General features: G+C 45.4%; 1 protein-coding gene across 2 annotated transcripts in view; it reads left to right on the top strand.

Moving 5' to 3' along the window:
- The window catches only part of HORMAD1 (HORMA domain containing 1), a 206266-nt gene that overhangs the window by 130962 nt on the left and 51064 nt on the right, over positions 1 to 24240 (top strand). For both annotated transcript variants that reach the window (XM_069726982.1, XM_069726974.1), the window contains exons 8-12: positions 1673 to 1740; positions 4167 to 4312; positions 5399 to 5658; positions 6108 to 6174; positions 8250 to 8317. In XM_069726982.1, the coding sequence (XP_069583083.1) occupies positions 1673 to 1740; positions 4167 to 4312; positions 5399 to 5658; positions 6108 to 6174; positions 8250 to 8317 (609 nt within the window). The remainder of the gene's footprint in view (positions 1 to 1672; positions 1741 to 4166; positions 4313 to 5398; positions 5659 to 6107; positions 6175 to 8249; positions 8318 to 24240) is intronic.

Consider the following 24240-nt stretch of genomic DNA (forward strand, 5'->3'; position numbering starts at 1 on the left):
GGACTATATGGTGCCCATAATACTATATGGAGCAATATAAGGGGCTCATTATTCTGTATGGAGTAATATGTGGTGTCCATAATACTGTATGAAGCAATATAGAGAGCTCATTATTATGAATAGAGCTCTATTTTGTGCCCATAATACTTTATGAAGCAATATATAGAGTTCATTATTTTAATTGGAGCTATTTTTTGTGCCCATAATACTGTATGGAGCAATATATGGGGCTCATTATAGTGTATGGAGCACTGTGTGGTGCCCATAATACTGTATGGAGAAATATATGGGGCTTATTGTTCTGTATGGAGCACTATGTGGTGCTCATAAAACTGTATTGAGCACTATGTGGTACCCATAATACTGTACGGAGCAATATATGAGTCTCATTATTCTGTATGGAGAACTATGTGGTGCCCATAATACTGTATGGAGGTTTATGTGGTGCCCATAACACTGTATGGAGCAGTATATGGTGCTCATTATTCTGTGTTGAGCACTATATGGTGCCCATAATACCGTATGGAGCACTATGGTGCCCATAATACTGTATGGAGCAATATATGGGGCCCATTATACTGTATGGAGCTCTATGTGGTGTCCATAATACTGTATGGAGGAATATGATAGGGTGCTCATTATTCTGTATGGAGCAATATGTGTTGCCCATAATACTGTATAGATGACTATGTGGTGCTCATAATACTGTATGGAGCATTGTATTGGACCCATTATACTGTATGGAGCACTATGTGGTGCTCATAATATTGTATGGAGCAATATATGGGGCTCATTATTCTGTATGGGGCAATATGTGGTGTTCATAATACTGTATGAAGCAATATATAGAGCTCATTATTTTGAATGGAGCTCTATTTTGTGCCCATAATACTGTATGAAGCAATATATGGGGCTCATTATTCTGTATGGAGCAATATGTGGTGCGCATAATACTGTATGGAGTAATATATGGGGCTCATTACAGTGTGCGGAGCACTGTGTGGTGCCCATAACACTGTATGGAGGAATATATGGGGCACTATATGGTGCTCATAAAACTGTATGGAGCACTATATGGGGCTCATTATTCTGAATGGAGCACTATGTGGTGCCCATAATACTGTATGGACCACTATGTGGTACCCATAATACTATATGGAGCAATGTATGGGGCTCATTATTCTGTATGGAGCACTATGTGGTGCCCATAATACTGTATGGAGCAATGTATGGGGCTCATTATTCTGTATGGTGCACTATGTGGTGCCTATAATACTGTATGGAGGACTATACTGTCCGGTTTCTGAGCTATTGTAGAATTTACAGTAGATATCACTCAGGTTTTGTAAGAAGTGACTGAAATCTTTGGCATTGTACTATACCTACAGTATATTTCTCTGCCGTATCTGTGCATCATGAATCGTGGTAAGTGTTAAAGGGGCCCACTGAGACTCTTTCTCCCGGCGCCCACGAAAACCTGGAGCTGGCCCTGGTCTCACTGCCTCCTAACATACCGTAGATAAAGCAGTCGCAATTTTGTTCTTTTTTATGTTTGCTGCAAAACAGCAAAATGACTGCTACTGTATGTCTGAAAAAACACTAATGTGACTTGGAAGGTAAAATGATAAAATGAAGACAGTGTTCATTAATTGTGTATTTCTGTGTGTTTTAGACTATTACAGAGTGCTATCAGTTCAAGTTTAAGTACACCTCTAGCGGGCCCATCATGGACTTCACTAGGTATGGCTTTCCTAATGCTGATATTGTTTTTTAGGCTACTTTCTCACTTCTATCTTTTGTCCTCCGTCGGTTTGGGCAAAAAACGGATCCTGGAAATGTGCTTGCAGGATGCGTTTTTTGCCCATAGACTTGTATTAGTGACGGATCGAGACGGATGGATACACGTCGCATCCGTCGTGCGACGGATCCGTCATGTTTTGGCGGACGCGACACACAAAAAAAGTTCAATGTAACTTTTTTTATGCATCGCGTCCGCCATTTTCGACCGCGCATGCGCGGCCGAAACTCCGCCCCCTCCTCCCCTGACTGCAGAATGGGCAGCGGATGCGTTGAAAAACTGCATCCGCTGCCCACGTCGTGCAGTAATTTCACAACGTCCGTCGGTACGTTGGCCCGACGCATTGCGACAGGCCCGTACCGACAGAAGTGTGAAAGTAGCCTTAGGCCGGCGTCACACTACCGTGTTTTACGGACGTAAGAGAAGTGCTGAAAATACGGATTGCATATGGTACAATGCTTCTCTATGCCCCAGCTCCGTATTATACGGTCTTCTACGGCCGTAGAAAATCGCAGCATGCTGCGTTTGTCACCGTATTGCGCAATAAATACGCCAATGAAAGTCTATGGGGGCGAGAAAAATACGGATTACACACGGACCAGCAGTGTGACTTGCGAGAAATACGCAGCGGTGTTAGAGAGAAAAGCCAGCAACTCAGTGTGGTGTACAGTAAAATCACACTGACAGCCCCCCGAAGAAGCCTATTCTAAACGCGCGTAGGTGCTGGCGCTGCCACATACACACCACGACTAATATGGGTGAGGTCCAGTCCTGTATACTGTTGTAGATCTACACTTATCAAAGGGCCCGTAGTGGGACTTGTTATGTATTACCATTTATAATAGACTTTGTTTAAGGGCAGTCTCACACGTCCAGATAATTCCGGTACCGGAAAAAATCGGTACCGGAATTATTAGTTTTTGGGGCACATCAGTGTGGCACATGAGCGGCACACGTGTGCCGCCCGTGTGCCCACTGGGTACCACACGCACCGTGCTGGGTACCACACGTACCAGCATCTGGTGCTGAAGCCGCGATTCATATCTTCCCTGCAGCAGCGTTTGTTCTGAAAATACTCACCCGGCTCCCTTGTTGGCTGTCGCTTCTTCCTGTTCTGGCCGCATCTTCTCCTGTATGCGGTCACGTGGGGCCGCCGATTACAGTCATGAATATGCGGCTCCACCCCTATGGGAGGTGGAGCCGCATATTCATTACTGTAAATGAGCGGCCCCACGTAACCGCATACAGGAGAAGATGCGGCCAGGAGAGGAAGCAGCGCCGGCGAGGGAGCGAGCCGGGTGAGTATTTTCAGAACAGCGGGGGAAGGGGGGGGGGGGGTAGGAGGGCGGGGGGCACATAGATCTTTATTTTAAAACACTATTATTCATATCTTCTCTACGGCAAACGCTGCTGCAGGGAAGATATGAATCGCTTCAGCACCAGTGGGGGGGACAGCGCTTATATATATATATATATATATGTGTGTGTCTCACTGACATATATATATATATATATATATATATATATATAGACAGTATATATGTTTTTATGTTTTTGGGAGCACATGGATCCATTGTCCGTATGTCGGTTTTGCAAGCCTGCGAGAAAATCTCGCAGTACGGATGCCATACGGATTACATATGGAGGATGTCATGCGCAAAATACGCTGACACACCCTGCCTATGGAGGAGATGCGGACCACTATTTTAGGGACTTTTCTGCGTATTACGGCCGTAAATTACGGACCGTATTTTTATACGCTGAGTGTGACGCCGGCCTTAGACACAACATGCTGTCTGTTTGCTAATAGTTTTCCACACGGATCGATTATATGATCGTCTGTATGAGGCGACTCGAGATACAGTTTCATGTCATCTGGGGGGTTTATGCCTAGCAGCTATATGGGGTTTTGGGCTAATAATAAGGGGACCACAGGAGTGGTTAGATGTGTCAAGGACCCCGGGTCCGGGCACATGATATGGAAATGGCTTGGATCCTCAGGAGACAGCAAGGGAAAAGGACAGTAGGGGTTTAAGTAAGAAGAGTGCTTACATTTTTTATTTTTTTTCTAAAGATGCTTTTTTTGGGAAATGTGTTGTTGTACACACTATGGATTACCGAGGGTGACTTTTTAGTATTTCACTAATAGTCTTCAAGAGTTATGCTACATTTTTACATGACTTTACATTCAGTCTCCAGAAACAGAGCTGGAAGTCCGCAGCAGCCTGATACGTGTATATGTGGCTCCCGGACAACACGTGTTGGATGCGACTTTGCTTTAACTTTGTAATTTTTTTTACATATGTCATGCATTTTCATGTAATAAACCTGGCTGCTCAGTGACTCGTATCATCCTTTTTACCCACAGCAACAAAGGAAGCATTGTTTCTCCTTGCACAGATATAAAGAAGTCCAGTATCTTGCTGGTCCGCAAGCTGTACATATTGATGCAGAATTTGGGTCCTCTGCCAAATGACGTCTGTCTGACCATGAAGCTATTTTATTACGACGAAGGTAAATGTTAGTAATGAATTAAGTTCACATGGGGACGAAAGTCTCTGATACTGATGTAAAATACTGACCAAATACTAAGGCTGCCGTCACACTAGCAGTATTTGGTCAGTATTTTACATCAGTATTTGTAAGTCAAAACCAGGAGTGGGTGATAAATGCAGAAGTGGTGCATATGTTTATATTATACTTTTCCTCTATATGTTCCACTCCTGGTTTTGGATTACAAATACTGATGTAAAATACTGACCAAATACTGCTAGTGTGACTGCAGCCTAACTTTTAAGGGTCTTTTATATATTTTAGTGATCAAAAATTTTAACTTTGTAACAAAGAAAACTTACCTTATGTCTCCATTTTCTGAGACCCATAACATTTAATTGTTAATGGAGCTTCACAAGTGCTTGTTTTTATGCGCTGAGCTGTCATTTTTATTGATACCATTTTAACGTACATACAACTATTTTATCTCTTTTTATTGTATTTTTGTGGGGAGATCCGTGACCAATATAAAAGTCATTCTTGCATTTCAAGATATATAACAAAGATAGATATTTATACAGTATATATATATATATTTTTTTTTTTCTTTTACTTTATTTTTTAGTCCCCTCAGGGAACGTCAACCTGCGAACGTTTGATTGCTTATGCTATCTTGCAGTACAACAATGTGTAGCTGAGCCTCAGAGAAGGGCCAATATGGCAGTTGCCTGAGTGTTCAGCAAGCCTCCGTCCGGCGTGACAAACCATCAATTCTCCGTGGTCATCATGTAAATGCCACTATGAGTGATTGACAGCGGCACATATATAGTTGTACAACAGCGATATGAGCAAACTCTGTTTGCTGCTGTTGCTGGCAGATACCGGCTATACCGAAGTTCCTGATCCTGATCCATACTGTACATCTGCCTCACCCATATGACGTAAATTAACGATATCTGGTCACGAAAGGGTTATATGGCCAATTTCTGCTTGTTTTTTAAGAATATTTATTTATTTTATTCGTGGAGAAAACCTTTATTTATCTGCCAAATATTGTTTAAATGTGAATTTCGGTTACATTTGATTTTTTTTTCCCCTTAATTTCAGTTACCCCATTAGATTATCAGCCTCCGGGCTTCAAAGAAGGGACCTGTGATGGTATGATGTTTGAGGGGGAACCCATGTACCTGAATGTGGGCGAGGTGGCTACACCTTTTCATACCTTAAAAGTAAGAGTTACTACTGAAAAAGACAGGATAGAGAACATTGAAAAGAACATACTAAGGAATGCAGAAATCAAAACCCCCCTAGGAACCACCGAGATGGATGTGGATGAAACTCCAGAGGAAGCTTTAAGTGAAACCAGGGTAGGTATCGGTTTGGGATTGTTACACCTTTTTGAATAGCTGAGCTTCAGCAGGAGCTTACACCAGAGATGTACTCTAGTCCCCAAGTGGAGTAGATTTGTTTGCATCCAGAAGATGCAGCAAAAAAAGGCCCACCCGTCTTGATGAAACGTAGCCCGAGAGTATTATTTTTCTGATGATTTTTTTTTTATTTAATCAGAACTGTGGTGATTTGGCTTTTATTAATAGACAATTGTATTTTAATTGAGCTTCACATTTATTGAAGGCTGCATTTCTGTGAATTAAATAGTGAAACCTGGTTATTATCTTCCAGGCAATGTCCTGAAATTAGATTCCTCAAGCTTATTCCGTTCTACTAAACCAAAAAAAAAACCGAAATCAATAAAAGCCAAATGAAATCTGTTGCAGGAAGAATAAACTTGCTCTTTTTTCTTTTTACCTTCGTAAAGGACGAGACGCTTTGTGATTATTCGGTTGATTTGGAGAAAAATGACATCGCAGATTTGAAGGTTGACGGTAAGAAGTGCAAAATGGATGAATGTCATGGCGTCTGCGCTATTACGAAGGTGTCGGGTAGTTGTACTGTATGAGTGTTTTCTAGCTGGGATTAGTTGATCCTGCTTTTTCCTAGCTAATAAATGCAAGTAGTAATATGTATGCTTGGAAAGCCCACATAATGTGCATTATATAGCGTATAGGCTGATGAGTGGATGCTGTGTTTTCAGTTATTTTAATGGGTGGAAAAGGGAAAAATTGTTTGATTACCATCAAAATAAATATATATATTATCTCCTTTATAGCTCAGGGAAGAACTTGAATTGACTGCAAAATACACTGAACATGGTTAATGTCAATTTGCTCTTTTAACCCCTTCATGACCGGAGGTATTTTCGTTTTTGCGTTTTCCTTCTTTGCTCCCCTTCTTCCCAGAGCTATAACTTTTTTATTTTTCCGTCAATTTGGCCGTGTGAGGGCTTGTTTTTTGCGGGATGAGTTCTACTTTTGAACGACACCATTGGTTTTAACATATCACATACTGGAAAAGGGATAAATCCAAGTGCGGTGAAATTGCAAAAAAAGTGCAATCCCACAATTGGTTTTTGTTTTGCTTTTTCATTATGTTCAGTAAATGCTAAAACTGACCTGCCATTATGATTCTCCAGGTCATTACGAGTTCATGGACACCAAACATGTATAGGTTTTTTTTTATCTAAGAGGTGGACAAAAATTCCTAAGTTTGCTTAAAAAAAATTGTGCCATTTTCCGATACCCAGAGCGTCTCCATTTTTCGTGAGCTCGGGCTGGGTGAAGGTTTATTTTTTGCGTGCCGAGCTGACGTTTTTAATGATACTATTTTGACGCTGATAAGATCTTTTAATTGCCTGTTATTGCAACGGAATTCTGGCGTTTTTACTTTTTTTCTCGTTTAGCATCCAGATTTATTCTTTTTTTAATATCGATTGATAGATCGAACGATTCTGAACTAGGCGATACCAAATATGCGTATTTTTTTTTTTTATTGTTTTATTTTGAGTGGGGCGATGATTTTAACTTTTATATATTTTTCTTTTTTTTTATAGTTTTAAAAACATTTTCTTTTACTTTATTTTGCTTCAATAGTCTCCATGAGAGATTAGAAGCTGCCATAACCCGATCGGCTCTGCTGCATACAGGCGGCGCATGTCAGCTGTTAGCGGCGCATGTCAGCTGTTCAAAACAGAGCCAGAGCAGTAAATCCCTATAGAAATGGCTAGTACTGACGGCCTTTAACCCCTTTCTAATGCAGGATATAATGGGACAGCCTATGTTTGTTCCTCACTTATGAAGCGGATACAAGAGCTGAGCCCCACCATACTGGGCAATTGAGCCCACTGTTGCAACTGCAGCAAGCTCCAATCTCTGCATATTGCACTGACATTGGCATGCATGTGTAGCCAAGGCTTCATAGGAGAACGTCATTGTCTCTATATACAACAGTACTCTACAAAAACATACTATCACTGCCCCCTAATGTCAGCCAGCTGTCTGTGCGCTGCTGTAGGGGCCAGGGACTACGACAATACTGTACAAGAACACGTGGTCAGACCATACATGCCCTCCACAATGCTCCCTAATGTCAGCCAGCTCTCTGTGCACTGCTGTAGGGGCCGGGTATTACAACAATACTGTACAAGAACATGCGGTCAGACCATCCCGCTCCTCCGCAGTGCCCCCTAAAGTCATCCAGCTATCTGTGCACTGCTGTAGGGGCCAAGGACTACAACAGTACTGTACAAGAACACGTGGTCAGACTATGCCAGCCCTCTGCAGTGTCCAATAATTTCAGCCAGCTATCTGTTCACTGCTGTAGGGGCCGAGGACTACAACAGTACTGTACAAAAATAAACGGCCAGACCATCCCAGCCCTCCGCAGTGCCCCCTAATGTCAGCCAGCTGTCTGTGCACTGCTGAAGGGGTTGGGGACAGCTCAGTAGTAATGCCAGTGCCTGGGCTATCAGGACAAATATTTCACCAAGGTTTTCTGGAAAGAGCACAGAGCTAAATAATATAAAGCTCTTGTGTAATCTACTGCTATATTTCTGTATTCTCAGAACTTAACCTTACCTGCCAAGAAGATGACAGCATGAAGTGCGAGGAAACAACTAGTCAGAAATCACAGGTGCCTGTGCCATAATCTTATGTCATCAGAAAATAACTAATTGTTCAAATTAACGTTATGTAAAATGCATTTTTAGTTTGGATGATAGCACGATATCAGGCTGCGCTGCTGTAATAAAGAATCCTTGGGACCAAGATGAGTTAAACGGTTTCTTTTTCCACACCGCTTCTCAATGGTGGACTAACGTCTTTTTCGGATGCAATTGTTTTTCTTAGGCTGGTTTCACACTCAACGTAGGGAAATACGGTCCATTTTTTACAGGCGTAATACGCAGGAATGATCCCAAAACAGTGATCCGTATGTCATCCGTAGGCAGGGTTTGGCTGCGTATTTTACGCATGTCATCCTCCGTATGTAATCCGTATGGCATCCGTACTGCGAGATTTTCTTCCCGGCTTGCAAAATGGACATAGAATAGATTCATGGGCTCAAATATTTGTGAAAATATATATATACAGTACAGACCAAAAGTTTGGACACACCTCAGATTTTTCTGTATTTTCATGACTATGAAAATTGTACATTCACACTGAAGGCATCAAAACTATGAATTAACACATGTGGAAGAATATACTTAACAAAAAAGTATGAAACAACTGAAAATATGTCTTATATTCTAGGTTCTTCAAAGTAGCCACCTTTTGCTTTGATGACTGCTTTGCACACTCTTGGCATTCTCTTGATGAGCTTCAAGAGGTAGTCACCGGGAATTGTTTTCACTTCACAGGTGTGCCCTGTCAGGTTTAATAAGTGGGATTTCTTGCCTTATAAATGGGGATGGGACCATCAGTTGTGTTGTGCAGAAGTCTGGTAGATACACAGCTAATAGTCCTACTGAATAGACTGTTAGAATTTGTATTATGGCAAGAAAAAAGCAGCTAAGTAAAGAAAAACGAATGACCATCATTACTTTACAAAATGAAGGACAGTCAGTCCGAAAAATTGGGAAAACTTTGAAAGTGTCCCCAAGGGCAGTGGCAAAAACCATCAAGCGCTACAAAGAAACTGGCTCACATGAGGACCGCCCCAGGAAAGGAAGACCAAGAGTCACCTCTGCATCTGAGGATAAGTTTATCCGAGTCACCAGCCTCAGAAATCGCAGGTTAACAGCAGCTCAGATTAGAGACCAGGTCAATGCCACACAGAGTTCTAGCAGCAGACACATCTCTACAACAACTGTTAAGAGGAGACTTTGTGCAGCAAGCCTTCATGGTAAAATAGCTGCTATGAAACCACTGCTTAGGACAGGCAACAAGCAGAAGAGACTTGTTTGGGCTAAAGAACTCAAGGAATGGACATTAGACCAGTGGAAATCTGTGCTTTGGTCTGATGAGTCCAAATTTAAGATCTTTGGTTCCAACCACCGTGTCTTTGTGCCATGCAGAAAAGGTGAATGGATGGACTCTACATGCCTGCTTCCCACCGTAAAGCATGGAGAAGGCGGTGTGATGGTGTGGGGGTGCTTTGCTGGTGACACCGTTAGGGATTTATTCAAAATTGAAGGCATACTGAACCAGCATGGCTACCACAGCATCTTGCAGCGGCATGCTATTCCATCCGGTTTGCGTTTAGTTGGATCATCATTTATTTTTCAACAGGACAATGACCCCCAAACACACCTCCAGGCTGTGTAAGGGTTATTTGACCAAGAAGGAGAGTGATGGGGTGCTACGCCAGATGACCTGGCCTCCACAGTCACCAGACCTGAACCCAATTGAGATGGTTTGGGGTGAGCTGAACCGCAGAGTGAAGGCAAAAGGGCCAACAAGTGTTAAGCATCTCTGGGAACTTCTTCAAGATTGTTGGAAGACCATTCCCGGTGACTACCTCTTGAAGCTCATCAAGAGAATGCCAAGAGTGTGCAACGCAGTTATCAAAGCAAAAGGTGGCTACTTTGAAGAACTTAGAATATAAGACATAATTTCAGTTGTTTCACACTTTTTTGTTAAGTATATAATTCCTCTCACAGACATAAGTTCCATACACAATGCAGATGACGCTGCCGCTCTATATAACACCACAATAGCTGTAGCTTTGGAATCTGCTGCCCCACTTACACATACCAAAGCTCGCAAAATCAACAGACAGCCCTGGCACACCAGCCTGACCAAACAACTGAGGCGAGCTTCCAGGGCTGCTGAGCACAGATGGAAAAGATCCCACTCCTACGAGCACTTCATCGCATTCAAACAGTCCCTCACTACTTTCAAGACCACACTCCCCACAGCTAAACAAACCTACTTCTCATCTCTCATATGCTCTCACAACCCTAAACAGTTATTCAACACCTTCAATTCTCTCCTCCGTCCCCCAGCACCTCCCCCCTCCCCACTTATCTTTTCTAAAGACTTTGCCTCATTTTTCAAGCAGAAGATTGATAGCATCAGAGACAGTTTTGGCCTACAACCCCCAGAGCCCTTCCTCCCGACTTCCCAGCCCTCCACCTCCAAAACCAACTTCTCCACCATTACAGAAGATCAACTCTCCTCTCTACTCTCAAGATCGCATCTCACCACCTGTGCACTTGACCCGCTCCCATCCCACCTCATCCCAAACCTCACCACAGTCTTCATCCCAACCCTAACCCATCTCTTCAACCTATCACTAACAACTGGTGTTTTCCCCTCAAGCTTTAAACATGCCTCCATCACACCTATCCTCAAAAAGCCCTCTCTTGACCCATCCTCTGTATCTAGCTATCGCCCTATATCACTTCTCCCTTATGCCTCCAAACTAGTGGAACAACACGTTTACCTTGAACTGTCCTCCCATCTCTCTTCTTGCTCCCTCTTTGACCGCTTACAATATGGCTTCCGGTCACACCATTCCACTGAAACTGCCCTAACTAAGGTCACCAATGACCTCACCGCCAAGAGCAAGCGACACTACTCTGTCCTCCTCCTCCTCGACCTGTCGGCTGCCTTTGACACAGTGGACCATTCCCTATTATTACAGATCCTCTCATCCCTTGGCATCACAGACTTGGCCCTATCCTGGATCTCATCATACCTAACAGACCAGACATTTAGCGTCTCCCACTCACACACCACCTCATCACCTCGCCCCCTATCTGTCGGAGTCCCACAAGGTTCAGTCCTTGGGCCCCTGCTCTTCTCCATTTACACCTTTGGCCTGGGACAGCTCATAGAATCTCATGGCTTTCAGTATCACCTCTATGCTGATGACACACAGATCTACATCTCTGGGCCAGATATCACCTCCCTACTAACCAGAATCCTTCAATGCCTGTCCACTATTTCATCCTTCTTCTCCGCTAGATTTCTGAAACTTAACATGGACAAAACAGAATTCATCATCTTTCCCCCATCTCATGCGAGCCCCCCAACGAACCTATCCATTACAGTAAATGGCTGCCCACTCTCCCCAGTGCCACAAGCTGCCTCGGGGTAATCCTTGATGCTGATCTCTCCTTCAAACCACATATCCAAGCCCTTTCCACTTCCTGCCGACTTCAACTCAAAAATATTTCACAAATCCATTCATTCCTCAACCAAGAATCTGCAAAAACCCTAGTCCATGCCCTCATCATCTCTCGCCTTGACTACTGCAACCTCCTGCTCTGTGGCCTTCCCTCTAACACTCTCGCACCCCTCCAATCTATTCTAAACTCTGCTGCCCGACTAATCCACCTGTCCCCCGCTATTCCCCGGCCTCTCCCCTCTGTCAATCCCTTCACTGGCTCCCCATTGCCCAGAGACTCCACTACAAAACCCTAACCATGACGTACAAAGCCATCCTCAACCTGTCTCCTCCATACATCTGTGACCTCGTCTCCCGGTACTTACCTACACGCAACCTCCGATCCTCACAAGATCTCCTTCTCTACTCCCCCCTTATCTCCTCTTCCCACAATCGTATACAAGACTTCTCTCGCGTATCACCCCTACTCTGGAACCCTCTACAACAACACATCAGACTCTCGCCTACCATCGAAACCTTCAAAAAGAACCTGAAGACCCACCTCTTCCGACAAGCCTACAACCTGCAGTAACCACCGATCGACCAAACCGCTGCATGACCAGCTCTACCCTCGCCTATTGTATTCTCACCCATCCCTTGTAGATTGTGAGCCTTCGCGGGCAGGGTCCTCACTCCTCCTGTACCAGTTATGACTTGTATTGTTTAAGATTATTGTACTTGTTTTTATTATGTATACCCCTCCTCACATGTAAAGCACATTGGAATAAATGGCGCTATAACAATAAATAATAATAATAATAATAATTTCACATGTGCTAATTCATAGTTTTGATGCCTTCAGTGTGAATGTACAATTTTCATAGTCATGAAAATACAGAAAAATCTTTAAATGAGAACTTTTGGTCTGTACTATATATATATATATATATATATATATATATATATATATATATATATATATATATATCAGTGAGACACATACATATATGTATGTATATATATATATATATATATATATATATTTCAAACAGCGCTAGATAGCATAAAAGCCGGTAATTCAATTGCCAGCTTTTGCTATCTCCTTATTAAACCCGACAGGATATGAGACATGGTTTACATACAGTAAACCATTTCATATCCCTTATTTTTTTACATATCCCTCACTACTAATGTTAGTAGTGTGTATGTGCAAAATTTGGGGGCTCTAGCTGTTAAAATAAAGGGTTAAATGCTGGAAAAAACTGGCGTGGGCTCCCACGCAATTTTCTCCACCAGAGTGGGAAAGCCAGTGACTGAGGGCAGATATTAATAGCCTAGAGAGGGACCATGGTTATTGCCCCCCTCCCCCCGGCTAAAAACATCTGCCCTCAGCCACTCCAGAAAAGGCACATCTGTAAGATGCGCCTATTCTGGCACTTAGCCTCTCTCTTCCCACTCCCGAGTAGTGGTGGGATATGGGGTAATAAAGGGTTAATGTCCCCTTGCTATTGTAAGGTGACATTAAGCCTGGTTAATAATGGAGAGGTGTCAATGAGACACCTATCCATTATTAATCCTATATTAATAAAGGGTTAATAATACACACACACTGTGAATAAAGTATTCTAATGAAATAAATACACATGGGGTTGTAAAATCTTTATTATACGCTTAATCCACCTGAAGACCCTCGTTCTGTAAAAGAAAAAAAAGAAAAACGCAACAATATCCCATACCTCTCCTGCGTTTAGTCATGTCCTACTCTGTAAATCCATCTGAAGGGGTTAAATACATGTACAACCAGGAGCCTGCTAATGCAGCTGTGCCCCTGGCTGTAAAAAACTGGGAAATGAATTGAAAGCAGGGGAACGTAGCTACCTAGACTTGCGGTGCTGCTCCCCTGTTGGCATAACCTCATATGAACTCTAGTGTGGGAATTTTTCTGAATATTTTCTCATGCTAGAGTTCATATGAGTTTATGCCAGCAGGGGGCGCAGCACCGCAAGTCTACGATGCTACGTTCCCCTGCTTTCAATTCATTCCCCAGTTTTTACAGCCAGGGGCACAGCTGCATTAGCAGACTTCTGGTTGTAAATTATTTAACCCCTTCAGATGGATTTACAGTGTGGGACATGACTGCGTTCCAGAGAGGTATGGGATATTGTTGATTTTTTTCTTTTACAGAACGAGGATCTTCAGGTGGATTAAGCGTATAATAAAGATTTTACAACCCCACGTGTGTATTTATTTCATTAAAATACTTTATTCACAATGTGCGTTTATATTATTAATCCTTCATTAATATATGATTAATAATGGATAGGTGTCTTATTGACATCTCTCCATTATTAACCAGGCTTAATGTCACCTTACAATAGCAAGGTGACATTAACCCTTTATTACCCCATATCCCACCACTACTCGGGAGTGGGAAGAGAGTGGCCAAGTGCCAGAATAGGCGCATCTCACAGATGTGCCTTTTCTGGGGTGGCTTGGGGCAGATGTTTTTAGCCGGGGGGGGGTGGTGTAATAACCATGGTCCCACTCTAGGCTATTAATATCTGCCCTCAGTCACGGGCTTTCCCACTCTGGCGGAGAAAATTGCGCGGGAGCCCACGCCAGTTTTTTACGTGATTTAACCCTTTATTTTAACAGCTAGAGCCCCCAAATTTTGCACACATACACTTGTAACATAATTAGTGAGGAATATGTTAAAAAAATAAGGGATATGAAATGGTTTACTGTATGTAAACCATGTCTCATACCCTGTCGGGTTTGATAAGGAGATAGCAAAAGCCTGCAATTTAATTACCGGCTTTTAAGCTATCTAGTTCTGTATTAAATATATATATATATATATATATATATATATATATATACTGTACATATATATATATGTGTCTCAATGACACATATATATATACATATTTATATACCTATACCATGTGTAGACCTTTATTCTATCTATTCTATTCTAACCTGTCAGTGTGATTTTACTGTACACCGCACTGAATTACCGGCTTTTCTATAGAACACCGCTGCGTATTCCTTACAAGTCACACTGTTGGTCCGTGTGTAATCCGTATTTCTTTATCGCTTCATTGGGGGACACAGATAACCGTGGGTGTATGCTGCTGCTGCTAGGAAGCTGACACTATGCAAAAAGAAAAGAACCATAGCTCCTCCCCGGCAGTATACACCCCCGACAGGCACTGAGCATCCCAGTTTGTGCTTTGTGTCTGTAGGAGGCGGACCTGGATGTTGTTTTTTACTAATTGTTTATTTTGTTTTCCAGATTCAACTGGTAGGGAATCAGGGTGTTAATTCACTCTGCCTTCCCATTATTAGCGGCTGAGCTAATAATAGCCGAGTGTGGTGTCACCCGCATCGCAACACTCAGGCCTGCTGGCAGGACATTTCTCCCCTGCGCCTTCATTGGTGCCTCAGGGTGAGCTTGGTGGTCGGTCCTTGCTGAATTTCCTCCTCATCCCTCTCCTCGGACAGGGCTGAGAGGGAGACGGTAGTCACCAGCGGTGACCCTCCCCCCTTTTTTCCATAATGGGGTTGATGCCGTCTCCAGGAAGAGGGTTCTACTCTCCAGCGTCCCTGCCTTCCCTTGGGCCCCTGGCCGACCCTTACCATACAGCGCTGAAGAGCAAGGTAATGAAGATATACCGGGGGGAAGGGGATTGTGTTTGAATTACGCGGGATCCCTTCCCTCCCCTGGACCTGTCTGCGCTGCCCTGCCGTCTATTCCATGCGCGCAGGCTCTAGTAAATCATGGGCACCGCGGCTTCCCTTTTTTACTTTCACCTCAGTTCGGGCCGATCGGCCACACCTCCTAATCGCCCGCGTTTTCTTGGCGCCCAGCGATATTTTAATGCGGCTCCACCCCCCCCTTCTACAGCTGGACCTATCAGGGGTTTTCTTTCTCTTACCGGTCATTGGCTGTGCGCTTATCCACTCCCCCCTTCCCCACGAGGCCTCTATTCCTGCCTCCATCTTGGTTTCTGCTTCCTATCAGGACGCCACACCACTCGGGGGGCACAGATACCGGCTCGTCTGCAGCTCTTTCCTTCCTGTACGGTAGGCTCTCATCCGTACCCTAGCATCCTCCCCTGCAGTATGTCATTCTCCAGAGGCAGCGCTGCAGTAGTTTAGACTTACACAGGCAGGGCTTTCCAACCTTTTTTCTTACTATAAGCTCACTGCCTACATATGTCCAACTCTATTGGGGCTTCTGTTTCCAAACCCACCATCATTCATTACGCTTGCTCATGCTGCAAGAAAAAGTGGTCAGCAGGTCAGTCGTCACCCTTCTGCCAATCCTGTAGTCCGCCTACCATGTCTGCCCTGCAGGAAGCTTCCGAACCTCGGGATGAGTGCACTCCCCCTCCCCCAGAGTGGGCTGTTGCTATGTCTCAGTCAGTCTCCGACTTGACTAAAGTATCCCAATCTCTGGTCCAGGTGTTTAAACGTCTTCCGCATCTATCTACAGCCACCAGTGCGCCGACCGTCTCTCATGGCGAGTCGCACGCCCCTGTTATCGACCCTCAGAAGAACGCTCCGGCCGGCCGTTCTAGAAAGAGGTCCCTGTCTGACTCCTCTTCCAGCTCTCCTTGTCCCTCAGCAGTTCCCAAGCTGCTCACCTCTTCCCAATTCCCCTCTTCGGAGTAGGACCTTGGGTCGGACATATATTCCCAGTCCGGGTCTGACTCTGACTCAGACCAGACGTCCGGCATAAAGACTATTGTAGATAGCCAAGATAAGACTATCTCCCAAACTCTTAAACTTAAACAGGACGAGATTCCCTCACAGGATCCTTTTGTCTCCTTCAAACGGGTCAAGCGTTCTTCTCGCTCCTTTCCCAATCACGAGGAATTTGAGTCTACCCTGTCTACACACTGGGAACATCCTGAGAAGCGTTTCCCAGGTAGAAAACACCTGGACGTATTATACCCTTTTAGTGCTGACCTTCTTGCCAAATGGGCAGAATCCCCAAAGGTGGACCTGCCGGTTTCCCGTCTTTCATCCAAGACGGTCCTGTCCTTACCTGACGGTGCGTCTCTTAAAGACGCTACAGACAGACAGATTGAGACTCTAGCCAGATCAGCTTTTGAGGCATCAGGAGCTTCCCTCTGCCCCAGTTTCGCCTCCACCTGGGTGGCAAAGGCCATTTCCGCCTGGGCCAAGATTCTTCGATGAGGCATTTTGGCTTCGGCTTCCCCACAGGAACTGGCTGATTTGGCGGACCAGATTGGCCACGTGGGCAAATACGTTTTGGCTGCCTCCTTGGATACAGCGGCCTGCTCTGCAAGGGCAAGTAGCAACATCATTGCTATACGCCGCATTCTTTGGCTCAAAGCATGGAGCGCAGATACAACTTCTAAGAAGTCTCTTACCAACCTAGCCTTTCAGGGTTCCAGACTATTTGGCTCTCGGTTAGACCAGATCATTTCTGATGCCTCGGGAAGAAAAAGTACTTCCCTCCCTCAGTCTAGACCAAGACGTTTTTTCAACAAGAAGGGCCCTAGGCCTTTTAGGCACTTTCGTCAATTTCAGACCTCTGACTCCTCTTCCCAGCAGGAGCAACCTTCCGCTTCAGGAGAGCGGAGGAGACCCTCTTACAAGCCAGCCCCCAGATGGAGAACTAAGAGCCAACCTTTCAGGTCCTCTGGCTCCCGTTCCGATAGATTTCATTCCAAGTGACGGGTCGCCCCCACCTGGAATGATTTCCAGGGTGGGAGGCAGACTTCTTTCCTTCCGGGACCTGGTTGTCGGTAGTCAGCAACGCCTGGGTCAGAGAGATAGTTACCTTCGGTTACAAGATCGAATTTTCTTCCCTTCTGGAAAATCGTTTCTTCCTCACTCGTCCACAAAGGCAACCGTCTCAACTGCCCGGTTTTCTTAAGGCCGTCTCTTCCCTGGTCACAGCTGGTATAGTCATTCCTGTCCCTTCAAACGAGCATTTTTCGGGGTTCTACTCGAACCTCTTTGTAGTTCCCAAGAAGGACGGTTCCCTTCGCCCAATTCTGGATCTCAAGTTTTTGAACCGCCATGTTCGACTCCGCCACTTCAGGATGGAGTCCATGCGGTCTGTGATTGCCGTCATGGAGCCTGGGGAATTCCTGTGCTCGGTGGACATTCAGGATGCGTACCTTCATGTTCCTATCTGCGTACGGAACCAGAGGTACCTTCGGTTTGCTATCCAGGAAGAGCACTACCAATTCACGGCCCACCCGTTCGGCCTGGCGTCGGCCCCCAGGCTCTTCACCAAGATCATGGCGGCGGTCATGGCCATCCTTCGTTCCAGGGGGGTACTCATCATCCCCTACCTGGACGATCTTTTGATCAAGGGTTCATCTCATCGAGACTGTGCGCGAAGCCTCCAGATCTCTCTAGACACTCTGACTCGCCTCGGCTGGATCATCAACCGGGACAAGTCCTCTCTAATTCCCTGCCAGAGTCTGTCCTTCCTGGGCATGGAATTCGACACGAACTTGGCTCGGGTCTTCCTCCCACTGGACAAGTTCTCCGGTCTCCGCAAGGCAGCCCGATCTCTCAAACACCCAGCTCCTCGCTCGCTTCGGTTCTGCATGGCAGTCCTGGGAAAGATGGTTGCCTCCATGGAGGCCGTTCCCTTTGCCCAATTCCACACCCGTCCCCTCCAACTGTTTCTTCTCTCCACTTGGAACAGATCTACGACCTCACTGGACCGCCCCGTTCGTCTGCCTCTCCAAGTTCTGCAGTCACTGACCTGGTGGACCCTTTCTTCATCGCTCCTCAGAGGGAGGTCTTTCCTTCCGCTTCAGTGGCAGGTCATCACCACAGATGCCAGCCTGCTCGGTTGGGGAGCGGTCTTCCGACATCTCACAGCGCAGGGTCGCTGGACCCCTCAGGAGGCTCTTTTTCCTATCAACTTACTGGAGATCAGAGCAATCTTCCTTGCCCTACTCCACTGGCAATCACTCCTGGCGGGTCGTCCCGTCCGCATCCAGTCGGACAACGCCACGGCCGTGGCGTACTTAAACCACGAGGGCGGGACGCGCAGCAGTCAGGTGATGGCAGAAGCAGCAAAGATACTTCATTGGGCAGAACGTCACGTTCCGGTCATTTCAGCTGTCCACATTCCAGGGGTCGAAAATTGGGCAGCCGACTTCCTCAGCCGTCAGGGCCTGGCGGCGGGCGAGTGGTCTCTCCATCCCTCAGTATTCGACCAGATTTGTCTTCGTTGGGGAACCCCAGACGTCCACCTCATGGCGTCTCGGATGAACCACAAGGTTCCTTTATTCGTGGCCAGATTCCTTGATCCTCTGGCCATCAGCCACAACGCCCTGGTAATCCCATGGTCGCAGGTTCAGTTTCCTTACCTGTTTCCCCCTCTCCCCTTGATCCCAAGGGTAGTGAAAAAGATAAAGTTAGAGGTGATTCCGGTCATACTCATAGCTCCAAACTGGCCAAGGCGCCCCTGGTACGCGGAGCTCGTCAACATGCTCTCGGATACCCCTTGGAGACTCCCAGACCGCCCAGATCTTCTCTCACAGGGCCCACTCTTCCACCATAGTTCTCAGTCCCTGCATTTAACGGCATGGCTGTTGAGGCCGCGGTTCTGAGCGAGTCTGGTTTTTCTCATCACGTCATACAGACCATGATCAGAGCCAGTAAGCCAGCTTCTTCTCGCATTTACCACAGGTACTGGAAGGCTTTTTTCTGGTGGTGTGAGACACACAACGTCTTTCCGATGATTTTTTCCCTTCCGGACTTTCTGGGTTTCCTGCAGTCGGGTCTCGACTCGGGTTTGTCCTTCAGTACCCTAAAGGGTCAAGTTTCCGCCTTGTCCATTCTTTTCCAAAGGGACTTGGCTTCCATCTCTCAAGTGAAGACCTTTCTGCAAGGAGTTGCTCATCTTGCTCCTCCTTTTCGTCCTCCGCTGGAACCTTGGGACCTTAATTTGGTTCTCAGTGCCCTTCAGACCATTCCTTTTGAACCGCTTCAGGACGTCGCTTTTTCCTTTCTTTCCTGGAAGGTGGCCTTCCTCATTGCCATCACTTCAATTAGAAGAGTTTCCGAGTTGGCAGCATTATCCTGCCGCTCCCCTTTCCTGATTCTTCATCAGGACAAGGTCGTTTTAAGACCTGTCCCCGAGTTTCTTCCCAAGGTGGTTTCCACTTTCAACATCAATGAGGATATCATTCTTCCTTCTTTTTGCCCTTCTCCTGTTTACCCCTTGGAGAAGTCTCTCCACAAGCTTGACATGTCAGGGCCGTTCGGATCTATCTTTCTAGAACTGCCCATTTTCGCAAATCCGACTCTCTGTTTGTCATTGCTGAGGATCGCCGGAAAGGCCTTCAAGCGTCCAAATCCACAATTTCTCGCTGGATTTGTTCTGCTATAACGAAATCCTACCGTGCTCGAGAGACACAGCCCCCTCCTGGGGTACGGTCCCACTCCACCAGAGCTGTCGGTGCTTCCTGGGCTGTTCGTCACCAAGCCTCCTCTTTGCAGGTTTGCAAGGCTGCCACCTGGTCGTCTTTGCATACGTTCACGAGGTTCTACAGGGTTCATACCCAGACCTCGTCAGATGCAGGTTTTGGTAGGAAGGTACTGCAGGCGGCGGTCGCACATCGGCCAACCTGAGACCTTTTCTCATTTCCTTTCTACCCACCCTTTTCTGGGACTCCTTTTGGATGTCCCACGGTTATCTGTGTCCCCCAATGAAGCGATAAAGAAAGAGGGATTTTTGGTACTCACCGTAAAATCTCTTTCTTGGAGCCTTCATTGGGGGACATGGCACCGTCCCTGGTTATTTGTTCTTGGTACCGTTTTTTGGGCCTACAAGCCCCGATTGAGTTGGTACGCATGTGTTTTAAGTCATAGTTGTTTCTCCTACTGCTTTTTTTCACCAACTGGGATGCTCAGTACCTGTCGGGGGTGTATACTGCCGGGGAGGCACTATTGTTCTTTTCCTTTTTGCATAGTGTCAGCCTCCTAGCAGCAGCAGCATACACCCACGGTTATCTGTGTCCCCCAATGAAGGCTTCAAGAAAGAGATGTTACGGTGAGTACCAAAAATCCCTCTTTTTCTGACCCCCATAGACTTTCATTGGCAGATTTTTTGTGCAATAAGCTGACAAACGCAGCATGCTGTGATTTTCTACGCGCGTAAAATACGGCAAAAAAATATACGGCAGATAGGACCTGCCCCATAGAGAATCATTGGTCCGTGTTTAATGTGTTGTTTTTGCGCCTCTTATACGTCCGTAAAACTCTCTAGTGTGACCCCGGACTTACTTGAAAAAGAAGCTAGTCCAGCGTTGGTACGCGTTGTGGAAATACACACCATTTAACTCATCTTGTTCCCAAGGATTCTTTATTATAGCCGCACAGCCTGATATCGTGTTATCATCCAAACTGGTCAACTATCCTGGAGGAGATAATCCCCCAGCCACTAGGCGGCAACAGCTGATATCATCAGGTGTTCATAGTAGTTGTGCCACCTTCCTTTTCTTTTCCTTTGTAGCTCAAAGGGTAGGATGGTTTTGTGTGCTTATTCTTCCCCCACAGCTTTTATACCAAATGTATTTTTGAAATATTTTTGATATACGATATGCATTTTTTACTACACCTAATATTAGTATAGAGTATAGAGTGTTTTTTCTACAGAAGCCTTTGGAGCATGCTCCGAATTGGACAAACGTAATAGAGAAGGGAGGGGGTGGAGGTGAGCTGTAACATCACCTATTGTGAATGGTGGCTCCTGTGTTATCAGCTGTATATACACTGTGTGCATAATTATTAGGCAAGTTGTATTTTGATCACATGATGCTTTTTATACATGTTGTACTACTCCAAGCTGTTCAGGCTTGAGAGCCAACTACCAATTAAGTAAATCAGGTGATGTGCATCTATGTAATGAGGAGGGGTGTTGTCTAATGACTTCAAAACCCTATATAAGGTGTGCTTAATTATTAGGCAGCTTCCTTTCCTTTGGCAAAATGGATCAGAAGAGAGATTTGACGGGCTCTGAAAAGTCCAAAATTGTGAGATCTCTTGCAGAGGGATGCAGTAGCCTTGAAATTGCCAAACTTTTGAAGCGTGATCACTGAACAATCAAGTGTTTCATGGCAAATAGCCAACAGGGTCGAAAGAAGCATGTTGGGCAAAAAAGGCGCAAAATAACTGCCCATGAATTGAGGAGAATCAAGTGTTGTAACAAAAAGCACAAGGTGTGCGATACTCAGTGACATGGCCAAGGTAAGGAAGGCTGAAAAACGACTACCTTTGAACAAGAAACATAAGATAAAACGTCAAGACTGGGCCAAGAAATATCTTATGACTGACTTTTCAAAGGTTTTATGGACTGATGAAATGAGAGTGACTCTTAATGGGCCAGATGGATGGGCCAGAGGCTGGATCAGTAAAGGGCAGAGAGCTCCACTCCGACTCAGACGCCAGCAAGGTGGAGGTGGGGTACTGGTATGGGCTGCTATCATCAAAGATGAACTTGTGCGACCTTTTCGGGTTGAGGATGGAGTGAAGTTCAACTCCCAGTCCTACTGCCAGTTTCTGGAAGACAACTTCTTCAAGCAGTGGTACAGGAAGAAGTTGGTATCGTTCAAGAAAAACATGATTTTCATGCAGGACAATGCTCCATCACATGCCTCCAACTACCCCACACTGTGGCTGGCCAGTAAAGGTCTCAAAGAAGAAAAAATAATGACATGGCCCCCTTGTTCATCTTATCTGAAGCCCATAGAGAACCTGTGGTCCCTCATAAAATGTGAGGTCTACAGAGAGGGAAAACAGTACACCTCTCGGAACAGTGTCTGGGAGGCTGTGGTGGCTGCTGCACGCAGTGTTGATCGTAAACAGATCAAGTAACTGACAGAATCTATGGATGGAAGGCTGTTGAGTGTCATCATAAAGAAAGGTGGCTATATTGGTCACTAATTTTTGGGGGTTTTGTTTTTGCATGTCAGAAATGTTTATTTCTAAATTTTGTGCAGTTACATTGGTTTACCTGGTGAAAATAAACAAGTGAAATGGGAATATATTTGGTTTTTATTAAGTTGCCTAATAATTCTGCACAGTAATAGTTACCTGCACAAACAGATATCCTCTTAAGATTGCAAAATCTAAAAAAAAACACTCCAGCTTCCAAAAATATTAAGCTTTGACATTTATGAGTCTTTTTGGTTGATTGAGAACATAGTTGTTGATCAATAATAAAAATAATCCTCTAAAATACAACTTGCCTAATAATTCTGCACACAGTGTAGAGGTGTTATCAGTCGTTATACAGGAGGAGGAGGTGAGCTTTGACATTACCTATTGTGAATGGTGGATCCTGTGCAGTCCTCTGTATTTACAGTTGTTATCAGTCATTGTACAGGAGGAGGTGAGCTGTGATATCACCTATTGTGGATCCTGTATATTGTGACGCTGGTGGATGTGGACCCACTGCGCCACTCTGGAGGGGTGTAACTAAGCGACTACCTGGTCTTCACTAGAGCCTCTGATGGTGAGATTAGACTTGAGCTGCAGGTAGCTGCCAGGTACCACTCCAGGGCAGTCCCCGATACTAAGGCAGGACCGGATACTCATGCTGGTTCAAACAGTACATATTCGGGAACACTAAACAGGATGTACACTGGTGCTGATTCAGACAGTGCATGTTTTGATACAGGTATTAAAAGGACAGATAACAGTTTTAGGTGCTGACTTTAGGTTCAGACTAGACAGGTTGCATAAGGCAGTACTGGTTTAGGTCCAGAGTAATAGATGTTAGCACCACGCCGGATCCCTGCTGTGACAGGCAGGGTCTCCGGCATGTCACTTCACTCACCTGCGCTGCGGTCGGGTCTCCCCTTTCTAGTGCGCCGCATGCTTCCAGCAGTGCTTCCAACCAGGCCTCTTGCCATGTCCTTAGAGCATGCGCGCGCTCCTACCCTCTTAAAGGGCCAGCTCATGTACTTGCTATTTCCTTCCCAGCCAATGGCTGTGGGGCAGTATGTATATATTGCTTCCTCCCCACTGGAGAGGTGCCTGAGTAAACTTCCTGTTTTGCAGTCTAAGTTGCGTAAGGTTGCGTACCAGTCCTTTCTGCACTCTGGTGCAGATCCGGCCTGCTGCACTCTGATACGAACTCTGCCTACTGCACTCTTCAAGCTTGAGGAGGCTAATTTGCATATTCCAGGTGCCTTCTGGGAGAAGCGAAGTCTCCCTAAGCTAGAAGATCGTTGGGTACAGCCGGGACCAGCTGCTTCGAAAGCATCACCAAACCAGGGATTCAAGCTTCAGGAGGCTAATTTGCATATTCCAGGTGCCTTCTGGGAGAAGCGAAGTCTCCCTAAGCTAGAAGATCGTTGGGTACAGCCGGGACCAGCTGCTTCGAAAGCATCACCAAACCAGGGATTCAAGCTTCAGGAGGCTAATTTGCATATTCCAGGTGCCTTCTGGGAGAAGCGAAGTCTCCCTAAGCTAGAAGATCGTTGGGTACAGCC

Source organism: Ranitomeya imitator, chromosome 1 (assembly GCF_032444005.1).
Source record: "Ranitomeya imitator isolate aRanImi1 chromosome 1, aRanImi1.pri, whole genome shotgun sequence".
Classification (NCBI taxonomy): Eukaryota; Metazoa; Chordata; class Amphibia; order Anura; family Dendrobatidae; genus Ranitomeya; species Ranitomeya imitator.